Source organism: Pygocentrus nattereri, chromosome 28, assembly GCF_015220715.1.
Source record: "Pygocentrus nattereri isolate fPygNat1 chromosome 28, fPygNat1.pri, whole genome shotgun sequence".
In the NCBI taxonomy this organism is placed as follows: Eukaryota; Metazoa; Chordata; class Actinopteri; order Characiformes; family Serrasalmidae; genus Pygocentrus; species Pygocentrus nattereri.
Genome location: NC_051238.1, coordinates 8,583,887 through 8,605,537, shown reverse-complemented (window position 1 = coordinate 8,605,537; position 21,651 = coordinate 8,583,887). Strand labels below are relative to the sequence as shown.

General features: G+C 39.0%; 1 protein-coding gene across 1 annotated transcript; it reads right to left on the bottom strand.

Annotated features, from left to right (window-relative positions):
* Window positions 1–1,958: 1,958 nt before the first annotated feature.
* On the bottom strand, window positions 1,959–21,651 carry slc35a2 (solute carrier family 35 member 2). Its single transcript, XM_017720430.2, has 5 exons — window positions 21,352–21,651; window positions 15,812–15,994; window positions 14,745–14,896; window positions 13,547–14,253; window positions 1,959–2,991 (listed from the first exon to the last, which is right to left on the bottom strand). The coding sequence occupies exons 1-5, from the start codon at window positions 21,422–21,424 to the stop codon at window positions 2,964–2,966; spliced, it is 1,143 nt and encodes a 380-aa protein (XP_017575919.1). The 5' UTR covers window positions 21,425–21,651; the 3' UTR covers window positions 1,959–2,963.

Below are 21,651 nucleotides of genomic sequence, written 5' to 3'. Positions count from 1 at the left end.
TGAAGTCCTCGGCTGTGTCTCAAATCAACCTCCTGTTCCCTATGTAGTGCACCAAGCTCGTATTCAGTGGTGTCTCCTCCGCCATCTGCTGGCTGAGTTCTAAACGTTATTCGTGCCGCCGTTCATTTCGCCACAGGAAATATTTGATAACTACGGAGCCCCACTGGTGACATCCTGTAGAAATCCTACAGAAATCCTGTAGCGTGGCGACGCCTTATTAACGCGCGGGAACGAGGCCCTAATGCCTGGCCATGACTTAGTAAGGTGTGGGAATGAGATAATTAAGTCGTGGCGTCGCCTTAGTAAGGCATGGGAACCAGATAGCAGCTTACTAAGTCGTGGCCACGCATTAGGATCTTGTAAGCTGTAAGAGTTTAAACCGTCGCCTCATGTACGTTGATGACGTGGTGAGCGCGAACAGCCAATGAGCTGCTCCGCTGGCCAACCAATCAGCACTCAGTAGCAGTAACGCTGCGTCCTGCTGCCAAAAACCGGCTTGCGGCAGAACAAACGAAACATACAAGTGAGTTTTCTTTGCTGTTTTAGTGAAATACATCCTTCTACTTTCTAAAATTAAAGAAAGGCTCTCGGCTAAAGGTCGGAAACATTTTTAACTTGTCGTTTTTAGCCGTTTAGCTTCATTCACGCCCCCTGGCGTTTACCAGTCTCGCTCTTGATAAATGTGAAGAGGCCGCCAGGCTCCCCTTAAACCGGCCCAGGCTACATGAAGCGGGGGCTCGTTCCACGCTTTTATTCCACCAGAATTCCCCTATTTAAGCCAACAGCGAAGTGTTGTGGTCATTTTTGCAATGGTTGGGTCTTGTGAGTATTTTGTGCCTAAACATCATTTTGTTTTATGAGCAGATTTTAAGAAAAAATCAGCTTTGTTTCGGTTTTTTCAGCCCGCTGCGCAGTCATCCTGCAAAGGCTGCTGCTGTTGCCCCTGGAAACGGGGGCGGGGCGAGCGGTTGACGCGAGACTGGAACGCAGACGGGAGAACCGAACCAGAGCCGGTTCATGAACCGAACCCCTTTGATTTGAATAGCCTTGCGGCATCTTCGTTTACCTTACACATACTAAAGCGATTTTACATGTAATAAATTCGTTTTTAACTTATAATACAATGTTTGGTTCCAGCTCAGTGTGGCCCGCTGACGTAGCTAATCATGTTGTTCACTTTCATACACTAGTTCACTACATTGAGAACGTGGGGTGGATTTGGGACACATCCACCCTGCAAGCAAATAAAAGTTCACTGTGTCAAAGGTTCGCAAAGGGATTCGCGTTTGCTGGACTCGGTTCTCCTCTTTTTTGGAGATTCCTTTTGGTCTAAAATGAATATTAAAGCCCTACGGGTACTAGTGTGTGAAAGGTTGAGCTCTGCGAGAGAAGAAGAAAGTGGATTTTTCTAAATAAAAGACTATTTTTACATTTACGGTATTTGGCAGATGCTCCAGAGCGAATTACAATTTGATTATTGTTACACAGGGAGGCGAAGGTGGTGTTAGGAGTCTTGCCCAAGGACCCTTATTGGTATAGTGTTTGCCCAGGTGGGGACTGAACCCCAGTCTACAGTGTAGAAGGCAGGGATGTTACCCACTACACTAAGCAACCACCCCATAAAGCTTAATTATCATTATGAATTATTACGAATAGTCTACTAAGAAAAAATAAGTGTAATAATGCAGTTATTAAATAACATCTGTTTAATCTAGGAAGTTTTGTATATTATCATTTAGGAAAGGATAAACAAATTCATACCATAAGTAATTCAACATATACAATGGCACTTGAACGCCACAGATCAAGCAAAGTCTTGATTAAAATTTGACTTGTCAACGTGAGATTATTTAATGGGAATCTCTTTAGTATTAAACAATCCGCGCTGCAACACAGAGACTAAGCTTAATCATTTAGCTAAACCCCTCATGAACACCATAAAGAGAAACACCACATTGTCAAAGGTTTGAAATGTTTATTAAATATATATGTATTCGTTCAAAGCTTGTAATCATGTGAAATGATTCAACCCATTAGCACCATCTCGAAATTTATCACAGCAACATAAACGGTAAAATTCTTCCAGGGTGTCAGTGTAGCGAGTGGCCTGCAGAGGGCGCCAATGAGAGCTCCATATAAATAAAAATTCAAATTAAAATTCACACTTAAAAATGTAAAATTCTTTGCCTTTTGATAACGGAGTGATAAATGCAGCCTCCACTGCACCAAATGTGCATTTTAGTCTAAGAAAAAAATATAATATATAAACAAATATAATATATAAGCAAATGTGCTCCGAAAGCAAAACGTTAAGGCACATTTTGAAGGCAATTTTACTCTCACTGTTAAAAGAGCACTTTGAAAAAATGCAGTAAGCTATTTTCCTTACATGGTTCCTATAATGTGCACAAATAATATGACTAAGATATAAAAATATGAAGTAAACAACGCAAAGCACCTCAGTATAAATATCTGTTAATCATTTAAGTGTTTTAAAAAAATAATAATGCAGAAAATAGTACAGGAAACAAAACACTCAACAGAAAGAAATGTAAACAAAGAAAACGCATGTGTGTTTTTGTATCAGCATCCAGGTTTTAAAGTGTTAATATTAAAACCAGTTTTCAACGATGTTATGAACTGGATATTCCCAGACAGACCAATTGTTTGGGTAAAGAAAAAAGGGCAGTCAAATGAGGAAAACAGACTGAACAGCCTTCAGCCTTACAGTAAATGTTCTCATCAAAGAGCCACTTCAATTTGAAACAAATACAGTCGTCCAGTAAAACATTCTGTGTTATGATTAGTGTTAGAAAAATGAAATGTTACTGGTTATAAAATGAATACTATTATTACATTAAGGCACTTTTCTCTTCACGTTACTCCTTTTCCCTTTGGTCCCGAGGTACAGTGTGTTCCTGCTTCTTGCTGGCTGCTCATTTCTTGTGGAAGTGTTTCACATTTTAGCTTCCTTTCTCCTTCTCTGAGTTCCTATAATACAATGACAAAAACAAACCCAGACACAGTTAATTCACATCAGAAAACAACTGGCACGGCCTGGCAGCGCTGTACTCGTCACAGCAACTGATACGGACACGTTAAAATCAGAGTTATCAAGTTATTTGGCATGAAATTAAATACTTATGCGCTTTTGCATTTCCCGTTAGACGTTGTTCCATAAAACTTACCATTTTTCTAGTTGCTTAGTGTTTATGAAGGTCATTGTGTCTAGACATATACATGATACCCACTCATATGTATTGCCTTGTGTATTTATTGTTCTGTATATTTATTGTCTGATGTATTTATCGTGTATTCTGCACTCGTTTCACACTGTTGTGTATCTGCACTCTGTGTAGTCCTGTGTAAAGTGCTGCTATGTATATGGGCAATTTTTATTGGGACACTCCTAATTATAGTGTTCAGGTGTTTCAGCCTGATAACAGCTGGATAAAATAAAAACACATTGCCTTTAGGTCTCAATAGATAAACACTGGCAGTAGAATGGGTCATACTAATGAACTAAGTGACTTTAAACATGGCACAGTCATAAGATGTCTCCTCTGCCACAAGTCATTTTGTGACATTTTTGTTCTGCTAGATCTGCCCCAGACAACTGTAAATGCTATTATTGTGAAATGGAAGTGTCTAGGAGCAACAACTGCTCAGCCAAGAAGTGGTACATCATGCACACTCACAGAACTCACAGAAAATATCCACTTTTGTTGTTTTTCAGTTTTTAACATAATTTGTTGCCTGTTGCCGTTTACGTTATGTGTAAAGCTCATGATGAATGGACCAAAGAAAATGGCCCAAAATGAGTTGGGAAAAAAGTCTGGTTCCATTGACTTATGTTAAAAGCATTTTTTCCCCTTCTCCAGTAAAGTTATTATTTTGGAGATAAGAGGATATATATATATATATATATATATATATATATTTAAGTTTACTTCTAGTAGAGGACGTAGTAACTTCTTTCTTCTTTTCTCTTAGAAAATCAACAAAATGTGTCATTAGAATAGGGATGTCTGTTGTGTCTGATACAAATCTTTGTGTTTTCTGAAATGCAGCTGATTCTATTAACACATAATTGAACAGTGACAAGGGACTTGTGTTCAATATTTATTCATTCTAGAATAAATGGCACTCAGAAATAACGCGTCACCTTTAAACACATGCAGGCATTCAATCACAGTGCTGTAGCTTGATAAAAACACGGACTGCATAAAAGACCAGCACAGCTGAGCAGGTTCGTCCTGTTTGTGCACTTTTCAAAGCAATACTCAGGAATATGAGAAGAAAATTGGTCTGAGTAGAAATTCCTTAATTAAGGTTTAATGCAGAGATTTTCTTGTGTTCTCCTGCTAAACAAACACAAATAAATAAAGTTTTCCTTTTTTTGCCATTTTTAATTATCTTGCCTCTAATCTGGCAGGTTCTTTTTAGCTCTTCAGATTATACTGTTATGAAGCTGTATTAAAAGAGCACCCAGGAGTTTGTCAATCTAATCTCTATTTGCAGCATCTGTTTCTGGATGTTTCCTCGTGCTCTGAACTGAAACATTATTAATTTAATAACACTGGTAACAGAGGCACATTGGCAGCTGCCCACTGGCTTCTACAAACCTCAAGTCATTAAAAGTTATGGACTGTGTAAAATGCTAAGCAAGCAGTGATAAGTAAATTCTGTCTGACTGGTAATATGGGTTGGTGTTGAGTTGAAATAAGCAAGGACATTCTTGAAAAATACTACATGACTGCAAACCCCCCCACTTTTACTCAAGTGGAGGTCTAAAGGGAGGAACTTCTACTTTTACTGGAGGAATATTTTACCTTGGGGATCTCTACTTTAACTCAAGTCCATGGTTTGTGTACTTCATCCACCACTGAGTATTATTCTGTAATATTCTCCATTTAAAAAGTATTTTTTTTAAATACAGAATATTAGTCCTGCATATGTACAGATATTTACACACCTGTTTAGCTCATTATTCTTTATTCTACTTATTCTACTTTTCTTTTATTTGTTCCTTAACTTAAGTACTCATTAATGGTCTGTGTGCTTGTCTGGTCAATTCAATATGTTATGTCATGCATGTGTGCACTCACCAAGACAAATTCCTTGCATGTGCAATATAAGTTAAGATTAAGTGACCCTTAATTAGCTCCACAATGGGACAACACCACCTCCGTATTTAACCCATCTGTACAGAGCCCTGGAGTGAACGTTTTGCAGTTCATACGCACGTTTTCTTTTATTCGTGGTCACGATTTCTTAAATCGTTCCCTCGTTTTCTTTTAATCGTGGCAATGTTTAATTTTTAACTGAATGCACGTTGTTTGTATTTTAGCAACAACTCCCTGAGACTGTCTGACAGGTTCTGACATGTTAGACAGATGAGATCATAAACAGAGACGCTCAGCATGTGCGAGTTTGATTTGGGGGGTAATGAGGAACCTGCAGCTCTTCTTTACAGCAAACGGTGTTTCTGCTCCCAGTCAAACGGCAGTGTTAGAGACCATCACACAATTACAGGAAGAAATGATCAGCGTTTCAACAGCCTCACATTAATATATCTACATCTAATCCATAGGTCTATTACACTCTCTCGCCGTTTGACCTCATCCCACATGAACGTTTCTCTGTGTTTATTGGAGTTTGCTGAAACACTGACACTGATCATTTCTTCCTGTAATTTTTGATGGTTGTGGTTGTAATTTACTGTCTTCCTTCATTTAACCAAACTGCAGCTGCACTGATGAATCCGAGGGCCGGATTCAAGAGGAGATGCAGTTTCCTCATAACCCCCCACATGAGAATCAGACCTGATGAGCATCTCCATCATTTCATCCGTCTAACTCATCAAAACCTGTCAGCATCAGGGAGCTATTAGTTAGTCCTGCACAGGACAAATAACACGACCTGTAGCTACTACATCGATTTTGCACATGAAGAAGAAAAAAAAACCAAACAAAAACAACTTGCGTTTAACAATGAAACATGATGACTATTAAAAAGAAAATGAAAGAACGAATTAGAAAATCCTGATCACGAATAAACAAAAAGCGTACTCACGAAGTAAACATGCGCACGATTAAAAGAAAACGAGGGAACCATTTAAGAAATGTTGAATATGAATAAAAGAAAACGTGAGTATGAACGGCAAAACGTTCGCGCAAATAATTAAAAAAATATTTAACCTGCATCCCCTCCAGGGATCTGTACATCTGTGCAGTGAAACAACACACACACACACACTAGTGCGCACACACACACCAGGGGGCAGTGAGTACACTTGCCTGGAGTGGTGGGCAGCCATATCCACAGCACCCAGGGCGCAGTTGGGGATTAGGTTCCTTGTTCAAGAGCGCTTCAGTCGCGTGTTGTCGGCTCAGGGGATCGAACCTGCAACCTTTCGGTCACAGGGCCGGTTCCCTAACCTCCAGTCCACGACTGCCCTACTTACCGAAATAAAGTGATTCTGATTTCTAGAACGGTTTTACTTCCATTTGTGCAGTGCTTCTGTCTTTATTCTGGAGGACCACTGACCAGCATACTTTAACTCAATAATGGGCTGTTAATGAGCTGATTAGTTGGATCAGGCGTGTTGGGAGCAGAGAAAAGCAAAAAAGTGCAGGGCAGTGTTGAAGACCAGGGTTGAGAAAAACTGCATTAGTGGATGCAAAAACCTTCCTTTGACAATAGTTTGTCAAAGCATTCTCAAACCACAGTGGTGATCACAGAAGCATATTAGTATTAAAGCAGTACTGCCTGAGGGGTCAGAGATCGTGGGCATTCATTTGTGGTTTTCGGATGGATTTTTTTCAATTCTCTGAATATCCCAATGGTCTGCACAGCAGAGGGTGAAATACCTAGAACATCTAGCACGTCCATGCATTTACATGTTTAGGAACGCTGGGCCTCATTCACCAACTGTTCTTAAGAAGAAATGACTTCTTAAAAACCATGAACACAGTCTACACAGAGATTCTGATGTTCACCAATGTTTTCTTATTTGGGATTTGTTTTTAGGTAAGAACAGAATCTACACACACTCAAAAGCACAAAGGGGAGAATAAGTCTGTGGTTTATGTTTTAGTTGAGACCTTCATTGAGAACAACTTTAAGGAATAATCTATTGGTGAATGAGGCCTAATGTTCTTCACTGGCATCTGTTGTAATCAGCTTTACTTTACAGAAGCACCAGAAAAAAATTATGATGAAAAACAGTGGCGCGCTCCTTCACTTTGTGTAGACTAGCCATGAAGACACAATCACTTTTGAGGCTCAGATGACAAAACAGGACATGATCACTATTTGATGTTTATTGTCAGCCTCAAGAAAGAGGCCACTAAAAGAAATGAGGCCAGCAAAGGCTGTTTATCATCTTTTCACAGAGTATTTACAAATCCATCATAGTGCCAGCATCATAGTGGAGAAACAGAGGTTACTTAACAGGTCTAGTAATAATCCGTTCCACAGAATCTCAAACTGAACTGTGTGCACTTTTGAAAGTAAAAAAAAAAAAAAAAAAAGGGACAGAAACTGTAACTGGACATTTGTGATATGTATACATGCACTTCCACAGTCAGTGTTAGTCAGAACACAAATAGAGGCAGATGCTGTTTTTTATCAGGGCGACAAAGGGAGGAGATATTCACCACATTCCTAAATCCCAAAGGAATACAGGTGCAAGCCTAGTGTTCATGATGAACACTCATACATTCTAGTATCCTGAGACGATAAAGCTGTGTGCTAGACCGCAACCTTCATAATAATCTTCCACTGACGTCAAAGAAGGGTTTGCATGAAGGTTAGCGTTCTACATATTGTCACTGTTGGAACAAAACCTCATGTCTCCATAATGGTAACTTTACGATTGTTCAAAAGTTTGGAATCACTGCAAGAATATAAAAGCAGTTTTGCTGCATATTCAAGTCTAAAATAACTTTAATAATATGGCACTAATATTCTAAAGGTTTCAAGCATTTTCACTGGTGAAAAGAGCTGTAGATGAATGGGTAATAACTGAGAAAGCTGTACTGCATCTATCTATCCAGATAGACAGATAAATACATAGATCCTATGCATCTTTCTCAGTTATTGATATATATCAATAATTTGTTTATTATTCAATTACTATTTTCACCCCCAAAATACTTGGGTTTAAATCAGCAGTTTGTGTTTTAGTGCCTAGTTTATAACACTTTAATCTATGCTGTACTGTATAAGTTATTATTAAACACCAGTTATTACTATATGACAAAGTGACTGCAAACTTCTGATTGATAGTAGATGTTAATATCATTAATTTTGTATTAGATCATTTTGGACCACTGCCTTTCAGTCCATTTGTTACACAATGTTAATACAACATAAAGGGCTGGTGTTCCAAGTGGTGTTTTTTTTTTTTTTTTTTTTTTTTTTAAGGGGGAGAATGAGGTTTGATATGAAAACAACAATATGCACACAGGGCCAGATTCACTAATGCAAAAAACTGCTACTACAGAATAAGCCACAAAAAGGCTTATAGAACTATCACATACATTCATATGCAAAGATGTGAACACCACTGTACGGTCATATTAAACATTGATTTTCTGAGTGAAAATGTATTCCAGCTGGACTAGCTGCTATAATCTGAGTGATTTCTGACGAGATCTGTGATTTTAATCCAATACAAATCTGTCATGTCTGTAGTTTGTGATTTCTGTCCGGTTGCATGACATTTGCTAAGTTGAATGTGGCCACTTTACTAGCCTGATGCTATACTATCTGCTATTAACTGATTCGCTTTTGTTGTTTGTTTGGAACTGTTTAACTCTAAATTTAACAGTCAAGTTAATGTCCAGGCTATGATGTTTCAACCTGTGGAAATTTGGGGAAACTACACAGATACTTTATGCCACATGAACTGACAAGTCGAATCGAATTACATCACCAGACCTGCTCTAATAAAACTAATCCAGCTCAAATAGGGTGAAAACATTCACTTAGTGAAAACATCCTTTACAAGCACCAAACACACACACACACACACACACACACACACACACACACACATTATATTATACACACATTATATATATATATATACACATACACACACACACACACACACACACATATATGCATATACATACATACATACACACACACACACACATATATATGTTTATATATATATATATGTGTGTGTGTGTGTGTGTGTGTGTGTGTGGTGCTTTTAAAGGATGTTTGTTTTCACTAAGTGAATGTATATATATGAGCACTGCTCTGAAAATTTTACTGCAGTTTTTATTTGAGTTGAACACATTGGAGGAAAAAAAACTTGTGCTAGGCTATATTTTATGTTTTATTATTTTTAGCAAATGTGATGTGCAGAAGTGTGTTCTCTGTAAAGGACATGTTGAACTTATTTTCACTTAGAAAATCAACAAAATATGTAAATGGACCAGGGGTGCCCAAACTTCTACACAGCTGTATGTCTTCCATTATGTAACATCAATATCAGGGTCTACTATGTTGGTCTTCACAGAAAATGCAGCCCATATGTAATTCATTTGTAGTGCATAATAGACAGGACAGCTGTACACATTAGCTTATGGTCTTAGTGAATCAGGCCTTCAGCGTCAGAATGGCTTTAGTGAATATTCTCATCCCTGAAAATCCAATCGAGCACGCACCCAACCATTCACTTTAGCTGCCTGAAAACACTGGCTCTTGTGCCACTGACAGGACCTCCAACGGATACAAGGATAAAAGAATCAATAAAAAATAAAATCCAGTGAACTACCACCTCATTACCTTTTCTCCTCAGCAATCAATAAACTCACCTGGGCATACAAAAAAAAAAAAAAAAAAAAAAGACAACATTCCTTCAAAAACAAAAACCAGAAAACAATACAAGAATCACATCCAAAGAAGAAGAATATTCTGCTTAAATAATACAAAGAAAAATCACAGAACGTCATTCTAATGTATAAAAAGCAGCCTTATACCCAGGGAAGAGTCTATGATTTATATGTTGTAAACCTCCAAAATTGATAATAAAACCACCCATTTACTCTTTGCACTTATCCCTGACCCCTTTAAATACTCCTTCATTGGGTCACCAACAGTCACCATGTGCTCTGGCGAGTATATATTAAGCGCACCCCAAAAAGAAAAAAGTATAACATTCATAAGATATGCTCTAGGGTACGTCTCAAACACCCCCCGCCCCCCATCTCCACAAACCTTGCTTCTTTAAAAAAAAAAAAAAAAAAAACTTAATGAAAGAAGAATTTTGGCATATTTGTATCAAATATTTGCAGCAACAAAAAAATATACAATATGTAACATGACAAACATCAAATCAAAATAATTAGGATATAATAACTATATTATTTACATTTGTAAAACTTGACATTGGTTACTATACAGTCACAAGTGCACTGAAAAAGGCACAGTGTTAACCTTTTTGTTTTTTCTTAGCACTGGTGAAAAAAAATCTACCCCCTGCTCAAATTCACACACAGACACACTCACACATACATGTTCGTTATGTTAGATGCCATGTTGGTGAGATAGAACCGGGTTAGTTAGCACTAACTAGGGGTCCACCGATACCATTTTTTGGCAGCTCAATGCAAATAATAATAATAATAATAATAATAATAATAATAATAATAATAAATAATATTTATTTGTCAATATAGGCCAGTATCAACTACAGATTGCTAAAGTGATTAAGATGTTGCTCTGAATGCAATTAGGATAGAGGGTTTGCTGTCAAGGCAAAAAGTCTCTCTAGAAATCATTATCTCTCATTTTCCAAATTGTATTCATAAATTTAATGAAGATACAACAGACCCTCACAACAGGAGCAACTGTTTTAGCTTCCGATGCAAACGTTCAGTAAAAAGCGTAAATTTTATTTTATTTTTATTTCTAGTAAACAACAGTTCTTATTTGAACAGGGGGTCTATCATTCAAGTTGAGGAATGTTTCTGAACCATGCATATGAGGGCGCAATAGACAACTGGTATAACTAGTGATGTTCGGGACTATTTTGCGCATAGGCGACAGCAAAATTTCAATGGTGTGCCATTTCAAAAGTAACCATCAAGCAATAAGACAAAACTAAACATGGATGTGCAAAATCATAAAGACGGACATGTGGATGGTGATGGCTTTTGGGGGCTACTGAGGTACAGTGAGTTTTAACTTGAGCTAGTAATGAGTGATAAACATAACGTCTTTTGTCATATATTAATAAACACATAGTTGCCAGCCCCTCAGTTTTTACACAATTTTGCTATCTGTGAAGAGTACTGGTGAACCCCTAGTCCAGTCAGAAATGTCCTATAAGAAGCTGAGTGTATGTACAATGGAAAGACTGAGAAACATTTCAGACAGTTCATTAGAAAGACCCACACAGCAGCTCATCAATCAAATTACAAGTATCATGAAAGTTTCGACTGTATCCAGTTCAAGTCCAGTGGGGTGGGAAGAAAGAAAGGGGGAAAATGCAGAACTTGAAAAAATTTAAATTTAAGATTACATCAGAGCTGATATGAGCCCACTCTGGGGTATTTAATCATGTGGATTATATGGTCAAATATGGTCAGAGAACTGCAGAGTTTAATGCTTTCCCTGCTCCAACACATCTGATTATCTAACAGGTCTCCTAACTCAGGCGAAGCACACTGTAGACAAGATCTAAATAAGAAGACCCTGGATGTCGATGAATCATTAGGCCATAATTTGATTATTTAAGGCAGATAAAAGTATTTTCATACTAAATTGCCTGACAAAATTAGAATTTCCCAAAAATCACTATGTTTAAGAGCGAGTTCTGCCGCAATGTAACCATATGCAAATTAATTTACAGTGGCTTCAGTCATGGTGTTATTAGAAATCACTACTGCAAAAAACAACACATACTGTACCAGAAAGGCCAGCCAAGGAATTCTCAAAAGCACTTTGCTGTTACCTATAATTTTGGCACTCAAACTCCTCATTTAACTAGACATTGTATTCTTAGTAGCATCTTAGAGAAGGGGCTATAAATTAACACAAGCAGCTAGTAGGGATGCACAATCAGAATCAGCTGAGATCAAAATGACATGTAGAATAATTATGCCCTACTCATTGTGCTAAATTGCCAGTTGCCTTTTCCTTTTGGTGCTGCACTGTATTTGTTTTAAAAGCCTTTTTTTTAAGCCACCTGATTTTTCATTTGAGCTGCACTAGGTAAGATTTTTTTTTGCTGAAACTGAAAGTAGCATGGCTGACTCTGAAGGAAAAAAAAAGGTATGAAATGGTAATTTTAAAAAGTCATAAGCATCTGGTCAGATTTTACAGGAAGTCTTTACATGTCAACATCACACGCACAGCCTAAAATAAAAGGTCTGGCTCAATGTTTAGGTCTCAAATGCAATTTAAAGACATCATTCACTAGGTTTTGACTGAGTTTTCTTTGAATACTCTTTCAAGGTCACCTGGTCAGGGAACATTACAAAATGTTCTTCCACATATTTTGTGCAATTACACATTTCTGCTAGAGAAGTTTCTAAATGCACAAATCTTACATAGTGTAGCTTCAAATAGCAAAGTTTGCTCGACTAAAGAGTAAATGTTTGTATTGTAAATTTGGCAGAAAGTACAGAAAATGTGCTAGTGTGTTTCAAGTGTCCATTAAGCCCACACAGTGTGAGCTTTAGGCAGAGAACTAAAGTCTTATTAAAGTTGGCCAAGAAATTCTGCCATCATCCAATACAGAAGTAAAGAAATCGGAACTGGCCATAAAACTTTTTTGATTGGTGCATCCCTAGTAGCTAGGACATTTTTTAGCATTTGATTGGCCTTTGGATAAACAGAACTGAAAATAACTGTCCCAATGACTCCTTAATTACAGTTGCCCAGGTTATATCTTTTTCTTTAGAAGAGAACAGTTTTTAAGGCATACAGCAGAAACAACGAAGATTTACCAAACTGATATCTCGCTGTGATAACGTATACACACATAAAGCCAGCTACCTCTGTCCAGACTTTGTGCTTTTCATAAATTATCAGCCAAAATCTTCAAGGCATAAAAAGTCTGATGGTCAAGACGCCCAACCCATTTCCTGGATAGCTACACCACTGCAGAATTCAGTTCCCAACACACCTGCTCCAGCTAATTAAAGTTTTCAAGAGTATCTGAAAATTTGTGGTTGTGTGACACTCAGGCTGGAACTGAACTTAGCAGGAGGGCAATTCTCTAGGAGCAGAAGATAAAGCCCAAGTCATTTAATTCAACCTTTCAGCATGACTGTGTGCATACTGACAACCCAACCCACAGCCCAAAAGACTCTTCTTCACAAGTGAAAAAAAGACAGCAGGTAGTTGATAAACCATCCCCAAAGCAGCAGAAAGAGAAGAATTAGGGTAGAATTAGAATCAGGAAGATAAACCAATGAGGGATTACTGGAAAAGAAAGTTGTGAAAGATGAGAAACAAGCATATGGGGGAGACGCAGAAGGAAAAACCTTGCAGATAGGCTCATTTCACCAGCACTGACTTTGGAAGGAATTCATCCGTCTCTGAATCTCCGGCCCTGTTGCTGTGGTTTGATGAGGAGTGCGAGGACCTGGTGCTGGACGGTGGCGCAGCAGCTTTGGGCAGGCTGTACATGTATACGGCTCCTATAACCAGTCCAGCACCCACTGTGAAGAGCAGGTCCACATGGAACCCGAAGAGGTAGATGGACATGACTGTGGACACGATGATGGAGAAGGAGGTGGCAAAGCCTTTCAGGATGTTGTCCGCATACTTCACCACCACAGCCACCAGCAGGCCCCCGAAGGCCTGGTTGAAGATCACACCCCACACCATGGGAGTGTAACCGAAGAGGAAGCCCTTTTCAGCTATAGCGGCACCATCGTTCCACCACAGGCCCAGCAGGCCCAGCACAGTGCCAAAAATACCCAGCTGTACGTTCCTGAGCCAAACCGAGGCTGAACTGCCCTTCAAGATCTTCTCAAAGTAAACACCAGCGAAGCCTGAGGACAAGCACGACACCACCACTGCCACCAGCCCTTTGGCATAGTTCTGGTTAGCAGAGGAGCCTATAGCCTCCTTCTGCTTGCTTCCATCTTGCTCCACCTGGACAATGGCCACGCCAGCAAAGAGGAGCAGCAAGGAGACCCACTGCACCCGGGACAGGCTCTTTCGCAGCATCAGCACCGAGAACAACGCTGTGGTCAGGATCTTCAGTTGGTATGTCACCTACAGAAAGAGAGTACACATGTGGGGGACATTGTAGAGAAGACTAACAATCACATCAATGTAGAAAGAGAGAGGAATAGATAGAAAATGTAAAGAGAAAGAAAGAACACAAAGGAAAATAAGTCAAGAAAAAAAATGACAGGGACAGAAAAAAATTAAGAGGGAGAGATGCATAGAAAAGAAGGAAAGCAAGAAAAAGGAAGCTAAAGGAAAGAGAACAAGAATACAAACAGACAAGGGGTTAGCAAAGCTGAGAACACAGAGTGAACTGAGAAACCGAAAACACCCGTGGACTGGCATAAGCCCAATTAAACATACCCTAGGCGTGATTTCCGAAACCAAGGAATTACTTTGAAAGAGAACACAGAGAGAGAGAGAGAGAGAGAGAGAGAGAGAGAGAGAGAGAGAGAGAGAGAGAGAGAGAGAGAGAGAGAGAGAGAGAGATATGGGGGGGTGGGGGGTGTAAGTGGTGCATGTGGTCAGTTCCTCACCTGGAAAGTGGCTGCTGGTAAATTTGAGATGGCCACGTATTGCAGGTTGTTCTGTAAGGTGTAGATGAGTGATGGAATTGCTAACTTCAGTGTGTCCCAATACTGGACCACTATAGAGTCAAACAGCAACACCACAAACTCCTTGACATTCCCTACATTCGTAGACAGAAAGAGAGACAATCCATTATTTACTCATGCATTATTTCACATCTTTAAATCAGTACAAAAGATATTTAACATTCGCTCTGTAGCTGGAGAAAATCTAACAGAGAATTGACTTAAAAATGCTCCACCCACAAGTACATTAACAGATGTCAACTGCTGCAGTGTTGGAGGAACTTTACAGAACATTGGCATCCTGTCCAACTTACTGAGAAACTGTTGCGCATGACTTCTTTGTTAAGTTCAAATGAGATTTGCTTTGTGTCTGTCTATGAAAGGTCACAGTGTTGGGACAGACTGGATGGTTCTTTTATGACCTGACAAATATTAGCATTATATTTCATTTGCTGGTGTCACTTCTGACCTGCCTAGTTGTCATTAGCTCAAACTGAATGTTACACAGCAACTCAACTCAGAATGTGCTATAAGTTTTGTATAGGTTAAAGGGGACTTTTGTAGGGATGCACTGACATTGGAATTCTGGTCCAATTCTGACTTCTGATACAGCAAGACTTCTAAATTAGCATTACAAAGAAATAATTTGGCTGCAAATGAAGTACAATGAATTACAGGCCTTTTTTTGGTGCACAATAGCTCAGCATCACCTAAACATTCTGCTCTTCCAGAGTATGATCATTATTTTGTCGAACACCAGTTCAAAATATAATATCAATCAAATCTAAACATCGGTCATATTTTTGAAGCAATTCTCTATTGCTAGTGGTTTTATTCCGATATTATCATGCATCGCTAGATTTTAGTCAGTGTTCTTAAAACCCGTCTAACTTGGCAAGTGAACCCCGATTTCTGTGGGTACAGCAGGAATAGGTTAACTTACTTAAGAGACTCAATGACCGAGTGATAAGGAAGTGAGTGAGACTCTTATAATGCAGTAGACAACGTACCTCTCCTCTGAAACAGAATGAGAAGGAGGCAGGTGAAGACTTTCAGGACCTCCGCCATAACCACAGCAGATGTGGCAAAAAAACGGTCTCCCGGCAACGTCCGCACATAGCGGATGCTGAGGATCAGCGAGGCATTCTGGATCACCAGAATCGCTAAACTGATGTACTTCAGCTTCTTGTTAGCTGTTGACAAACACAAATGATGAGTAGAAAAAATGTAAACTATTTTGCAAAATATATCATGTTGGGTTCATAGACCACATTATGAAAAAGAAGCACAAAGTGAAGGCTAAACTTAAAAGAACTAATCTTTAAAGGGGAAGACAGTGTATTCTTCAACATTTTTGGCACAATTAAATAGCTAAGACAAGGGAGTCCAATCTCATCTGCAAACAGCCGGTGTGGCTGTAGGTTTTCATTGCAACAAGGCAGGAGCGCACAGTCTCAGTTGTTTAAAGATTGAGAGTGACTGATTAAACAAGTGAAACCAGGTGTGCTCTTCTTGTCTGGAACGAAAACATGCACCCACAGCAGCCCTGTGTGGATAAGACTGGACACCCCCGGGGCGTTCTGATGTGAAACGCTCTGCTATAGGGAAACTTACTAAGAGAACTGTTCACAGTGGTAGTGATAGGAACCAGATGTCTGAAACATTTAATCCCTTTAAAAAAAAAGATCTCCCACTCTGCAGAGTTTAGCTCCAACCCTAATGTAACACACCTGATCCAAGTAATCAAGGCCTTTAGGGGCATGTGACTTTACGAGCCAGGTGTGGCGGATCTGAACTTTCCAGGGTGGTAGACCAGGATCCAGGACCAGGATTGAGCAACCCTGCTCTAAAAGCTTTGTCACACAAAGTTATTACAAGGAATTATTATGATGAAAACACTGCCTGATGAGACAGTTTTCTACAGCAGTCTTGAGCGTGTAAATGTAATCATTCATTGTGGAAAAGTACATGCAGGGTGTTCTAAGGTAAAACAGCTTGAGTTTAGAAAAAGTCTAGAAATGTAGAAACATCAGTGGAACTTCCTTTTGAGGTGGTGGACAAACAGAAGTCTGGACACATGCCTGGACTGTTACAAAGATGCACTATGAGGTGGCTGCAGTAAAAGAATAAACACTATGCTAACTGTTGGGAAGGCCTTCAAAAACCTCAAACACTTTTAATCCATCGTTAGACAGCAGGACATATATATGTAAACTTTATCAAACACCTTTGAAGATCTAAAGCATTCAATTGTATATTGGCAAACTGTACTTGACCTACAGTCTCAAGATAAGATCTAAGAAATGAAGGATATGAAAGACTAGTTTGTCCTGGTCTGGACTGAAGGCGCACCTACTACTATTGGCGCTCAGGAATATGTTTGCCTGCTCCACCTTGGCGTAACACTCCAGTTACGCAACAACAAACGGTCCATTCATGCGCTCAGTGATGTCATTTGGTCAACCCACCCCCACACTCATTAATACTCACACTGCAGGACAGTACGACTGTATACTGTAGGGGACATTAATGAAAAAAAACAGTTGTCCAAAACGGATCATAATCTGGATCAACAATGGGTAAAAAAAATTAAATCTTTTTAATAGGACACAACTTAAATATAACCTATGACTATTTGAATGTTACATCATCCAAACTTGGGTTTCCTAATACATTATGATGGTAAAATGATCAATTACCAAACAGTTTTCAACTAGGGGTGGGTAATGTGTCAGAAATATATTGATACTTGAAGATACTTAAAGAAATTCAAATCACAATGGCTGCTATTTTAATCATAGCTTCAATCAACACTGTTGACAACAAGTTGTTAGTGCAGAAATTTAAATAGTGCATAGCTTTTGAACTGTCAGTCCGGCACATTATATTCAGCACTTAAGCCTCAAGCACAAAGAAAACATATGCGCTGATCTTCTTGATAGAAAAAAGGTTTCAAGTTTAATTTATAGCCATATTAAAATTTCAATCACAATACTAGTCTGAAAAATTGAAATTTGATATTTTCCCCCAAACAATTCAGCCCTAACTTGAAGACATTTTGAAGATACACAATGTTTAGTGTCAGTTTAAAATGTTTTACAATACCCTCAAAAGCTTTATCAATTTTTATTCAAAATCAAATAATCAGTGACTAATTATGCTGTTGCTCATATGTTGTAATGAACCATGAAACTGTTCAGTGTTCTTTAAGTACTGATATGCACAGAGAAGTGCACTGTGCACTGTGTAGAAGTGACACAATACTGCTCTTTATTTGCCGATAACAATACCGGGCTGTAAAAAGGGACAGTGATAGCTGATTATCATGTGAATTAATTGACTAATAATCACCTTTAAGTGTGAGGACCTGTGATACAGTGATGCAATATACTGCCAAAAGTATTCAGTCACCCATCCAAATCATTGAATTCAGGTGTTCCAATCACTTCCGTGGCCACAGATATATAAAACCAAGCCCCTAGGCCTGCAGACTGCTTCTACAGACATTAGTGAAAGAATGGGTCGCTCTCAGGAGCTCTGTGAATTCCAGGGTGGTACCGTGATCGGACGCCACTTGTGTAACAAGTCCAGTCATGAAATTTCCTCACTACTAAATATTCCACAGTCAACTGTCAGTGGGATTATAAACTGAATACTGGGCTGCATCTGATAGAACACCTTTGGGATGAATTAGAGTTGAGACTACAAGCCAGGCCTTCTGGCCAACATCAGTGTCTGGCCTCACAAATGCGTTTCTGAAAAAATGGTCAAAATTCCCATAAACACACTCCTAAACCGTGTGGAAAGCCTTCCCAGAAGACTTGAAGCCGTTATAGCTGCAAAGGGAGGGCTGAATTCATATTAAACCCTATGGATTAAGAATGGGATGTCACTCAAGTTCATATGTGTGTGAAGGCAGACGAGCGAATACTTTTGGAAATATAGTGAATGTTTGACAATGGTCTGACAAACAGGTTCTATTTGACTAAGAGAAATATTACCCTCACAGGGGGTTAAAAAAAAAGCGTCGCACTGGCATCATTGACCCAGTTCAACCATTTAACGTACTAGTCGACTAGACGAGTTATGCATGAAAAGGTCTGCAGAAGAAGCAGATGTATTTTAAGCTAATTAAACAGTGGTATGTCGTCTGCAAGCTAACGCATGTACCACTAACAGGATAAGCTTCTGAATGTTTGACAGATTTTGAAGTAGTAGACAAATTCTTCTAATTAACAGAAACTGATATGGCTTAAAACAGTGTTTCTCAACTCTGGCCCACTGTCCTGCACATTTGAGAACTTTTCCTGCTTTAACACATCCACTTTAACTCAATAGCGCTGTGCTGCACCGCAGTGATGCATTGCTTTCTCACCACGGTAAGAAAAAATCCATACCGTCACGACCCTACAATCAGGCTCAAAATACTCCAACACTGTAAACATCACACAAACATCGCAGACCGTGAGGAAACACTATTTCAGGACATATTTGTTACAGGAATAGATCACATCCATTCTTTTTTCCTTTCTATATCTGATACAACATTTTCTGCTCATATCTGCAATCTCTAGCGTTGTGACAAAGAGGTGGACAATATGATGTTATCATTATTGTAATATACAAATCAAAATATGCCACAGCATGATTTTCTGGGCATATTGAGGATATCATCAGTACAACACAGACCAACTGCGTGTTTAATTACAGAGAGAGCAAAATTGGTCTTGCTTAACTGATTTTAATTCAGGGCAGTTTGTGAGATGTTCAATACAAAATTATTGCATGCATAGTTTTTGATAGTATTTTTAAAATATGGAACTACTTTGTCTTTTCTAATTTATCCAGATATCAGAGAAATGTATAATGTGACATATCGTGTACTGCGAAAATGCCTTGAAGGACTGTGATATTATCAGCCTCCTACTGTGACCTAATTGATCGTGATGATAAATATTGGCATATCGCTCACCTCTACTTTGAACTTAATACTACCTCCGTTTTTTGTAGTTGACTTATGATACATGAGACACTGACTGTGCAAACTGCCTCTTTAAATGCCTCTCTGGGTTGTCTCCATTGAGAACAGGAAAATGAGACTGAAGGCATTTGATATGTCATCGGGTCACAGATAATGGCACAGGTAGGCTGACAATAGGCTGAGGTGTGGAAAGATACAAATTTGCTTCAGGCTGAAATCCAGCTCCCCTGGAAAGGGAGAGTGTGTGTGTCAAAGTGTCAAATGACAAGAGTACAAATATGAAGGTACCAAATAGAACGGTTAGGGCTGAATATTAAAATTCAGTTCAACTTATAAACCACCGGGTGTAGAAGGTTCAGTGTTGTTCGATATCAAATCTCAATATCTAGGTAGTCTTATTAGAATCAGTGAACCAATAAGCCTGTTAGTAAAATCAGTAAAACATGTTACACCAATATAGAAATGTAATGTTTTCAACACATCATTTAAGACTTAAGAAAAAGACATCGGAAAAGCTGTTTAACAACTGACATTGAAGTCAAAGTATCAGTGTCCAAAACTTTTGAACAACACTCTGCCCTACTGATGGTTCATATGTAAAAGATAATCTGGTCCCACTTCATATTAAGTGTCTCTTATAACTGTGTAGTTACATATGAAAACACATGCAACAACAATGTAAATACTGATGATTTAGTCACTGTTACAGTTGGATTACAGAAGTATAGCTTATGTAACGATACATGCGTATCAACTTCAGGTTTGCCTCATGTAATCACACAAGTGCATCTTAATAGATGTAACAGCATATTCTGTCTCAAGTAAATAAATAAGAGTAATAACATTAATGTAATTACACTTGTAATCAGAATGGACTGGCAGTAAAAGGAAGTGTGTAAAAACTTAAAGACACTTCACTCCTATCAGACAAAATCTTATGTTCCCAAGAATACAAATGGTTAGAGGTACACTCTTAAAAAGATGTGTTTTCAATGGGTTTAGTAAAGAGAGTGGTTCTATATAGAACCATGAACACGTAAAGAAGTATTTGCCTAATGAAATGGTTCAGCAGATTAGTGGAGAAAGTGCTGCATTTGTCTCTATACAGAATCTTTCTGAAAGCTGTTATTTTAAGCACCAAAACGTTAAGTAATTGTAACGATGTCAATCTTGTAACAGAAAACCCCTTTTTTCGGTGCTATCAAGAGCCGTTTTCAGAAAAAATCTCTATAGATCCACATACGACACGTTCTCCATCAACCTGGAGAACATCTTCACCAGCCAAAGAACCATAGAGGCATGTAAATTGTTCTTTGAGGGTTCGATGTTCTGTACCAGTGTCTTTACTAAAAAAAACTGGAAAAACGTCTTTTTAAAGAGCGCACTAGCTACAGAGACCAGGGAACCTGCGGAACCTGTCAGGTAGGCTCAGCTCTGCCTTGGCCCGGCTTTGCATCACTCGTACAGAAACAGAGAGAATGACCGTTTAGCGTTGTTGGCTAACTGGGATGCCTTTAAGCAGAAATGATGACCCCGTGCTTGTACCAAACAACACTAAACCGAGCTTACCTTCGCTCTGTCTGTGAGAGGGAAGCTTGTCTTCACCGCCTCCCGAGCCGGGACTCTGGCCGCCCGTTGCCATGCTGGCATTGACGGTTACGACTGAGCTAGCACCGCGCTAACACCTCACAACTACCTTCAGCGAGCAAGCGTCGCTTTTTCTTCACGAACTCTAATGTACAAACCGACTAAATGAACCTCGGCGTCATTTCGTGGCCTTTAAAAATGACATGACAGCTTAAAAAACAGTCCAAGAACTCCAAACAGCCCCACAGCGCTACGGCGTCGACGTCCACAGCAGCTCCTCTA